This window comes from Bos grunniens, chromosome 1 (genome assembly GCF_055505025.1).
Source record: "Bos grunniens cultivar Pamir isolate PY7600 chromosome 1, Bosgru_T2T1.0, whole genome shotgun sequence".
NCBI classification, from domain to species: Eukaryota; Metazoa; Chordata; class Mammalia; order Artiodactyla; family Bovidae; genus Bos; species Bos grunniens.
In genome coordinates, this window is record NC_141165.1 from 40351074 (window position 1) to 40361580 (window position 10507).

Below are 10507 nucleotides of genomic sequence, written 5' to 3' on the forward strand. Positions count from 1 at the left end.
AGAGGGCTCCTGACTCTTCGACCTCACCTGATTCTGCCAGTCTCGGCTGTCATCTGCCACAGTACTTCTCAATCTTGGCTACACATTAGACTCACTTTGGAAGCTTCTAAGCCATCCAGTGCTCAGGCCCCGCCTCCAGAGATCCTGATCCAGCTGCTCAGGGATGGGGCCTTGGCATCGGTAGTTTTCAGGACTCCCTGGGTGATTCTAAAGCACAGCAGGGTTACAGACCACTGATCTAATGATTTAGGTCTCATCGACCCTATCTGTCTTCATCTGGCCAGATGTAAATTGCAGGTGACACCATCCGTGAAGCTCTCAAAACGAAGGCAGCCTCTGACAATGATGTTAGCAATGGTGCCACCTCTTCTTCCTAGATTAAAGCCGTGGTGGTAGCTTCAGAGGTCCTGTTTTTCTTCTCGACTTGTCCTTCGCATGAAAGGGATGTTTCAAAAAGAAGTTGTATTTGGCCCCTTGGTGCTCAGCTATTCATTTTCTTGAAAGGGACTAAGGGGGAAGATTTCTTTCTTCTTACAGAAATGCTCTTTATCTGACTTTTCCCCTCAGCCCGTCTGCAGCCTGTCATTATGAAAATCCAGTAAAAGACATTTCTTGACATGAACTCAGTGCATTCATCTCCTTTAATATCACCCCGAATCTCACACCCAGGTATCGAGCCAGGCTTCTGATGGCTCCATGGTCAGGGAGAATGAAATCCATGACCCCAGCACTTAAAAGGAAGAGACTCGATGGTATGATAGAACCACTTAAAATGCAGTTTTCTCAGTACCTCGCCTGAATTTCTTTCAGCTGAACTCTACCTATCTGACTCCAGCCTATGGGAAGCAGCCCCATCAGTGAGTCTTAATCACCCACAGTGGCTGAGGGACGGCAGATGCTTTGGTGCATATGTGTCTCCGATAACAGAACCCATTTAACTGCTCCAAATCCACAGGGTATGATTATGTTGGGGTAATAACTCCCAAGAATGGCTTTGCCACAGTTATAACATGCTGAGAGGGAGCGAAATACGAATCCTGCATAAATTAGTCTGCCAGGTACCGTTAGCTATTAGTCAGTGCTATCAGACCTGTAATGAAAGGGTATCACACCACAGCCACTCTGGCTGTTTAGCTACATGACTGGATGAAAGGCAAATCTGATGTTGTTTCATTTAAATGAGTTTTTTTTTTTTTAATCTACCTGCTTTTAGCTTTATGAAATCCCTAATACAGTTCAGAGATTAAAATGAGCTTTTATTTTTCATCTTTTGAGAAAAGAGATCTTGATTTGTACTCTAATTCTAACCCATTGACTCCTCATATCAGTTTTTATAGTGAATCAAATGTACCTGCATTTTTTTTTCTAATTCCTGCTTCTGTTTTGAAACCTGTTCTTGTCACCTCTGGAAGCAGCCCGCCATTTTCATCATTGCCGTGGTTAAATAATTATTGTAGTGCAAGTAACTAAATGGGGCTTCCCAGGTGGCATGGGTTTGACCCCTGGGTCGGGAAGATCCTTTGGAGAAGGAAATGTCAACCCATTCCAGTATTTTTGCCTGGAAAATTCCATGGATAGAGGAGCCTGGCAAGCTATAATCCATGGAGTCACAAAGAGTCAGACACGACTGAGAACATGTACTCACACAAGTAACTAACTTTGAAGATCTTACCATGAAGGTTTTCACTGGCAGAGATTTTTAAATGAGCTAACCACAGTTGAAACCAGGTGTCTCTGCCTTCAGCGTTAACTATCAACATCAAGATAATATAATTATATAACCCAAAGTTTAGCCACAAGCATGTGACCTGCTCAAGCTAGATCCTGGCTTACCTATTTTATTTTCTAAAGGTCAAATTGGGGCTGAAATATCAGGGCCACTGAAATGTGAAATAAAGAGGCAATGAATGAATTCAAATCTGAAGGCCAACTACCATCACTTGGTTATATGAGAACTAGGTCGTGTGAAGTACTAACACAGTGCTTTTTCATCTGTGAGGTTTTTTTTTCTTTTTTTCTTTTAAAATAAACTGAAGTAAAGTTGACTTACAATATTATATTAGTTTTAAATGTATAGCATAGTAGTTTTATCCTTTTATAGATTATACTTCATGCAAAGTTATTATAAAATATTGACTACATTTCCCATGTTGTATCTTAATGGTAGTGGGTAACTCTTAATCCTCTTCGCCTACTTTGCCTCCACCACCCATCTCCCCTCTGATAACCACTAGTTTGTTCTCTGTATCTGTGAGCCTTTTTCTGTTTTATTTGTTCACTTTTTATTTCAGATCCCACATATGATTGAAAACATATGGTATTTGTCTTTCTCTGTGTGACTTATTTTACTAAGTATAACACCCTCCAGGTCAATCCACATTGTCACAAGTGGCAAGATTTCATTCTTTTTTATGACTAATATCCCATTATATATGTAAAACATATCTTTTTTTAATCTATCCATCTGTTGATGGACACAGTTTCTGTATCTTGGCTATCCTAAATGATGCTGCTAAGAACATAGGCTTACATATATCTTTTTGAATTAGTGTTTTTGCTTTCTTTGGATAAATATCTAGGTGTGGAATTGCCAGGTTGTGTGGTCATTCTATTTTTAAGTTTTTGAGGAACCTCCATACTGTTTTCCATAGTGGTTACCAATTCCCACCAACAGTACACAATTTTTCCGTTTCCTCCACGTCCTCAGCAGCCCAACATAGTATTTTAAATAGGTGGTGAAACTAAGTCCTGCTTGTACATTTTCCTCATCTCTTTGCATAATGTATGGAGACAGAAGGTGGTAGAGGAATGAGTAGATCAAGAATTTCAATCCTAGGTCTGCTACTTACTAGGTCTGTGACTTTGGGAAATTTTTGTGACCTCTCTTGAGTTTCCACGTCTTCCACTTCTGTTTGTTCAAGGGAAGCAGGATCATAACGCCTCCATCTAAAGGTTGGAGATCATGTATGCAAAATGCCTGGCACCCGTGAGGCACCCAGTAAATGGGCAGCTGAAACTAGTATTTTTTTCTTCTGGATTGCCTGAAAGTCCTTGGGGAAGATGAGTCACCCTCAGAGATTAGAAGAGAAAGCAGGATGGGGGGTGGGGTGGGAGGGAGGCTCTAGAGGGAGGGGATATATGTATAATTACAGCTGATTCAATTTGTTGTACAGCATAAACTAGCCAACGTTGTAAAGCAATTATACTCCAGTTTTTTAAACAAGCCTTCTTCTAAGGATGAAAAAAATAAACGAGAAAGCAGAGCAGCAAATTATAAGAACAGTTTAGAAGACATCCTCCAACAGATAAAGTTCACACACCAGGATTAAGTTCCAAAAGTTCCACTGAGAACCTGCCACACGGAGTTTCAGAAGCAGCCCCATCCACCTCTACTTCCTCTCTCAGGAAAGCACAGGTCAATGACATTACTCACTGTCAGGATGGAGGGTAATTTAAAGGGAAGGCAGGGGTGTGTGTGTGTGTGTGTGTTTACATATTTTGTTGCTGTTGTTCAGTCACTAAGTGGGGTCTATTTTGTGACTCCTTGGACTGTAGCCCACCAGGCTCCTCTGTCAATGGGATTCTCCAAGCAAGAATACTGTAGTGGGTTACCATTTCTTCCTCCAGAGGATCTTCCCGACCCAGGGATTAAACCTGTGTTTTCTGCATTGGCAGTGGATTCTTTACCACTGAGCCAACAGGGAAGCCTGTTTACACATATAAGCAAGACTACAATTGTCAAACAAGGCTGATTTTGTGGATTATTTTTTCCAATAAGGATATTAGATGTAGTTGTTAGGAAGGAAGCAGAGATAAATTCTCTTGTCCTGGACTAGCCAAGGAGAACCAGAAGTTCCTTCTCTCAAAATCACCTTTTCTGTATTTCTCACTAATTTGAGGATGATTTCTGCTTAAGTTCTGCCTTTGGGTAAAGAACACCCTTGGAGTGTTAAATATACTAGTCATTCTTCATTTCTTGACATTACCAGTTAATAAAATCAGATTCAGGAAAAAGGAGTTTTGCAGTGAGGATGGAAGAGGAGCTTCTAGAGAAAATGAAGAGGAAAAAACAGAAGGAGGTTGGACAGCCTCTCCATGCCTTTAGATCTCCCTTTTTCTCTTTCTCGATAATTCTCTCTTAATTCCTTGAGGGTTTATGGCTGTTCCTGCTCTTTGGAACCGACTAACCCCTCTCCCTAGAATTCCAAAACATCCCATTTTTCACTTTCTCCTTCTTTAACCTGCAATTTTCTACACAAAAAGTGAAAGGTTATGACAGGGGAAAAAAAGAAGCACTGACTTTGATAATGAAATTCGTCTGAGTCCTAATAAATGGAAGGTATTTCAGAATACTTCACAAATCAGGTGCTTTAAGCATGAGAGAGCAAAGGCACACAAACTCGCCACTTCTAATGATGGTGGCTAACATCTGTCAGTGGAAGCTGTGAGCATTTGAAACTAGAAGGGTCATGCAAATTTAAAGCTGGAGGGACCTTGTTTAGAACAGCCAGCCTCTTGTTATACAGATCATAGAGTGTTTGAACTGGAAGAAATGTTAGAAATCACCTAGTTTCACCTCCCATTTGATAGATGCAAGAGCTGAAAAGCAATGAAGTGACATAATTTGCTTCAAGTCTAATCTGCAGCGAGTGGCAGAGTGCTGCCCCCATCCCACATTGCTTATTCTTGATAGTGCCAGTTTACCAAACACTGATTAAGCACCCCTTTGTGACATGCGTTGTACTAGGTCCTAGTATGAGGGAGTACCAGGATGCATAATAGCCTCTGCCTTCTTAGGGCTCAGGATCTCCTTGCAGAGAAATCTCAAGAACTTTTAATACAGGTGATGAGAAATAGCAGAGTGAGCATCAAGGTCTGGGAAGGAGAGAGGAGCAAACAGTTATTTGGCCGTGAGAAGCTGGCTTTCCCCTTCGCATTAGTGAAGATAGCTAGAACATTACTATCTTCTAATCACTTTTTTCCTCAATGGGAGGTAAACAACCTCTCATTGGCGGAACTGTTCTAATGGGTGAGTGGGGCTACACAATAGGGCACCTAAGCTGCAATGCCAGAGGGGCCCTGCAGGTTGAGTGAAACAGTACAAGTGTATCCTACCCACCTCCCTCCCACCAGCTAGTCTTCCGTGAACACAATAGGTGTCCCTCCTACCCCCACTGTGCCGGCTTCCTCATGGCAGTACGCTAAGGAAGAGGGGAGAGACAGGCAGTGTTACCAGAAGGCGGAACGTCAAAGACGTTTGCAGCCCCGCCATGTGTAGGCAGAGTGATGGGAAAGATGCAGGACATATAGAAGGGTGACCGGTAGATCACCTGGAACAGCTGGGATCAGCAGGAGACCACGGGGATAGAACGCCAACTCTCAGTGATGGTCACAGAAATCCAGAATCCCAACTATTCTACCCCAAAATATGTTTGAGAAGCCACCTTTTTGCTCACAGAAGTAGTTTCAATGCTCCCTCTGCAATCTGGGTCATATGCCTTAACTGGTCAAGAAGCTCTGCTTCTCTAAAATATGAAGTAAGCTAAACCTCTGTTAAGCTTTTTACAAATTTTCAATCATAAGGTCCAAATTAAGATGCTTTAAAAAGTATGACTCAAGTTACAAGCTACGAAATGCTGTGATTGGTTAAATTTTGTTTTTCTGATTTAAAAAAAAAAAATTATCCCATATGTTTTCCCCAGCTCATTGAACAGTCTTGGCAATGAAGAGATCAGCACATCTAGGAATGATTAATGCCATATGATTCTTGAAGATCATATTTTGATAATGCTCCTCAGTGTTTCAAACCAAAACAGAAACCCACCCACACACCCTGAGCTCAAAACTGATACTTTTTGTCTTGATGGCTACATTTAAAGTTTAAACACCATCATTAAAATTTTACAGGTGACATATCAGGAAAAATTAAGCCAACCAGTCGTGCTGCCTTGAAAGGAAAATAGTCCTTCATTATAATGAATGAAATTGTGTTTTATGTATGAATGCTACTGATCTCGAGAAGATGAACCGCTGACCCATAAATGGATGAGAATCAGCCAGAGTAAACGAGGCAGAAGTTTTCCCAGCATAATTGTGCAGGCTCACAGGGGAGATTTTTGTTATAATTAAAAGAGACAGAGTGGTCAATAGGGAATATTTAATAGGAGTAAACATGACAACGTTGCCTAACTATTTTCTGGTTCATTCTTCATCCCCATGTTATACTTATATCTGGGTTTTAAAAGTAACACATATGTTGCACATAAAAATAATACACATAAACTTGTACAGCAGAACCAAGCAAAAACTCATTTAGAACATGGACACTGACAACGCCCAATTTATTCCAAATAAACCTCCAACTAAATTTGTCCAGTGCAAAATTTTCTTCATTAGGCTGGAGGAAACATTCAGAGAATCACAGGGACTAATGCAATGGTGTGAGGTAGGCGGGGGTATTGTTTAAACCCCATCAGCTCTGAAACTTCACAGAAAGCAAAGGGACCCCCAATTAGAACAACTTCATTACAGACAGAGCTGGCATAGGACACAGCCATGAAAAATTGCTTCACTGAACTACAGAGGAATGCGGCCCTGGGAGGATTAAATGAGACAAAATATGCATACTGCTTACTGTCAAGTACGTATTTAGAAAACATATTATTGTTTTGGAACATATCCTGTGCTATGAGTAAAGTTTATCTTCATTTCACTGTGGAAAATGCAGAGACTCCAGAAAACCCCTGTAGGCTCTCTGCTTTTGTCTAAATTCATTTATGAGAAGCTTTACTCACACTTTAGCTTGCCAATGACTCATGGTTAAATCATTTCACTCATCTTTTTTCCTTCTTTGTCTTTTAATACAGTTGCAATTCATGTGACATTCTGCTTTGTTCTTACCCTGAACCCCTTGGGAAACTAAACAACTCTAACAGCCCCCTTACCTTAAGGAAATAAAGCCATTCAATAAAAAGGTTGGGGATCCACTTCATCCAATCTAGTCAATGCTGATTTCTTAAAAAGCCGAATACTAATTCTTGGGGATTTTCTGGAGCCCTGTGCAAATTTCTATCACTTAATAGCCTATGTGAGTTGAAAGTTGGTGTCCAATGGTGCTAAGAAGTGGGAAGGAATGTTGTGGAAATATAAATAGGCCAGCACTGAAATTTAATTAGACACTGCATATGTTAATAATAAATTCAATTAATTTAGCTTTCCACCTATGCTAGGAAAAAAAAATACCCAGGCAAAATAATAATTCATTTTAAATGCCTCAATTGGTAACCTCCTTTCCTGAAGACTGATTTATGCAGTAATTTACTGGCTGTGTCTTCATAAGATTGTTCCAAACCAGCCCATTTGAAATAATAATAATTTCTGAATGTGTGCTGGGAGAGATATAACAAATGACTTCTTATTAATTTTCATTTAATGAGTTGCCTATTCACATGGTAATTTTTTAAAAATTCTCTTCTTAAGACACACAGGTAGTAAATAGTCTGGGTAACACTTCCATTTCACAAATATCGCAATAGGAAAATCTGTCTCTTATGCTCCACGTAATTCAAAGGTCAGTCAGTGGCAAATTTTCCTAAATAGGTATCTAATTCTTTCTCAAGTAGCATGGCACATTATTTTAAATTTCTATAGTCAGGTGATCCAAATTAGGTAAGGAAAAAAGAAAAAAATATTTATCAACAGTAAAGTTCCTAGCAGGGGAAATGGGGGTATAGACAGGAAACAAACTTATGTGCCAGGAGTAAAAACAGCTAGAGTTGGTTAAGGAGCTCATGACACTGGTTCTTTTTTTTTTTTTAACTTGTTATTTTGTATTGGGAAATAGCCAATTAACAATGTTGGGATAGTTTCAGCTGGACAGGGAAGGGACTCAGCCACACATACATGACACTGGTTCTATTTTAAAGAACAAAACAAAGATCTTCTCTTACACTTTGCTATTTCTCCAAGCTCCCCTCTTTTAAAAATAAGAGCCCATAATTTCCTACATAAATATTAATATTTAAGAATGTTTATCTTTATCAAAAGTTAAATTCCCTGGTAACTCATTAACTGTAAGTTGTCATAAGAAAAATAGAATGAAATAATAAAAACCAGAAAGAAGCTGCTCAGAAGAGATCTATGTATTTCCGATGGTTCATACCTCTTCAACAAGTCCTGCAATAGACAGGGCAAGGTTCTTAAAAATAATTTCTTGCAACACTTGGAAGAGCTTGCCTGCACTATTAAATAATTCAAATGGAATAGTTACTTACACGAGAACTGAAAGGGCCTCTTTCCCAGGCCACACTGTCTCACGCCCTCTCCATGGAAAAGTCCGTACTGCATCTCGCCCATGAACTTGTCCAGCTCCTGCCCTGAGGCGTTGACTAGCAGAGCCCCAGTTTTGCAGAGAAAGGTGGCTTTGATCCACAAAGGTGTCCCCAGGGCTGTCACAACTCCGAGGGCACACATGAAGCTTAACATCCCAGCCATGCAAAAAATGACTTTCTTCTGTTGGCTTGGCATGATGAGAAATGGCTCTTATGAGGGTGAGGTTCAGAACTCAGACCTTTGTGACCAAGGAGAAATGACTGCCCCTTTGACTGTATTTATTATAGAAGCTAAACAGACAAATCCCAACTGAAACAGCAACTTCACCACTGACGGCATCTCTCGCCGGGTTAAATGTCAGAATCCCAGGGTGGAGGCGGCTTCATCATGCTTGCTTGGTTTTTTTTCCTCCTTTTCTCTGCTTCTAATTTGAAATCTTAAGACTAAGAACCTAGAGAATAAACCTCTTTCAAAGTGCCTGCAAGTATCTGCTCTTCAATCCCCTGGTAACAGAGGTCTAAGATAACAGATGGAGTCCTCTGTGTAACCTGATAAATGCCTCCCCTTTCCTCTGCTTATTGTCTGATTGGGTGAGTTGAAACTTTCAGAAACAGGCTTGGCTCCCTTGGTAAATGATCAGCTACTTGAGAAGTTCATTTATTGATGTGTTTTTATTTTTGTTTTTGTTTTAGGTGGGAGGAGAAGAGGAGTTGCATTAGAGGTAGGAAGAATATATATATATATTTTCTTATATATGTATATATACATATAAATATATATATGTACACACGCAAATATACTGACAATTAATTGATTTTGAAAAATGCCCATTGTAGCAGGATAAAATATTGGACTGAATTGGTTTCTGCATGGATCTGAAGCACCATAGACAGACCACTGGGACTCCTAACTCCTTTTCTCCCGGATCAATGATTTAGAACCAGTGTGTCGATGAAGCATTTGATTCATTTTTTTTTTCCTGGCACACAGAAATATGGAGATGCAGATGCAAATATCTAGATTTCTAAATGTTTTCTTTTAAAAAGTTGACTGCTTTGGGATAATGACAAGGGAGTGTAGTTCTGGATCTGAGAAATATCAGAATCTGAAAGAAGACAGAGGCATTGTTGTGGAAAGAATAGATTGTGGTCAGATGGAAGGCACTGAGAATTCATCACTGAAAAGCAAAGGTCCCAGCAGAGGTAATCAGTCAGGGAGACAAGAGGCAGAGGGATGAGCAAGATTAAGTCACAAAGTGAGTTTGGTTAAATTGTCAAGATCTGAAAACTAAAGTTCAGAATTCAGTGACAAATTTTTAACTCTGCATTTCTAGTGAGATTCCTCTTTCTGCAAACAGATACAGTACTCATTTATGTGTGTGTGTGTGTGTGTGTGTGTTTAATGAATGTCTATTTATGCCACATTAGTGTGCTAGGCTCTAACTTACAAAGTGAACTTTTGGTTAGAACTTAGTATGTCTGATACCTTGCCAAGTGTCTTACCTAAATTACCTAATTCTCATGATTATCACATAAAGTGATAAGGCAGAAGATCACAATGATATGCCCACTTCACAGGTAAGGAAACTGAGGCGCAGAATCAGCAGACAACTTGCCCAAGAGAGTTGTGGAGCTGGATTCAAATCCAGCCCTTGTCCTGGAAGAGATGAGCAGCTCTTCAATTGGGTTGGGTTGGGCTAGAAGTAACAGGCTAGAGTATCCCATCATCTGTTATACAACTTAGGTGCTTGGGGAACACAGACATCTGCAGATAGAATTTTCCCACTTAGTCATGCTAGCTTCTAGTCTCTCAATCCATGTTTAAGCATGGTAGCTTAGAAGAAATTAATCGTGAAGATTCTACACCTAGAGATATAATGAGTCTCTAGGTTAATAGAACTTTGAGGGGAACTTTGAACTACTTGGCATAGCTACCCATTTTTAGTAGTTGCCAGAGGCTGTCTTGTTGAAGATTGACAGCTAGGCATAGAACCAACTCAAGAATACCAGTGTCCTTTCAGGGAAGGAGGTAGGCACATAAACCATGGTCACAGGACAGGGCACACACAAGATTCCAAAGAGGTGCTCAAAATTAGGTTTACAACATAATCCTTTTTATTTCACGGAATGTGACACAACTGAATAAAAACTCATCACCGGCTCTTTGGCTTCCCAAT

The 10507-nt window shown here is 40.0% G+C and overlaps 1 protein-coding gene across 1 annotated transcript in view; it reads right to left on the minus strand.

Annotated features, from left to right (window-relative positions):
* The window catches only part of CLRN1 (clarin 1), a 44391-nt gene extending 35476 nt beyond the window's left edge, over positions 1-8915 (minus strand). Inside the window, exon 1 of the mRNA XM_086317264.1 lies at positions 8274-8915. Coding sequence (XP_086173390.1) covers positions 8274-8526 — 253 coding nt within the window. The 5' untranslated portion in view covers positions 8527-8915. The remainder of the gene's footprint in view (positions 1-8273) is intronic.
* Between the last annotated feature and the right edge of the window lie 1592 nt (positions 8916-10507).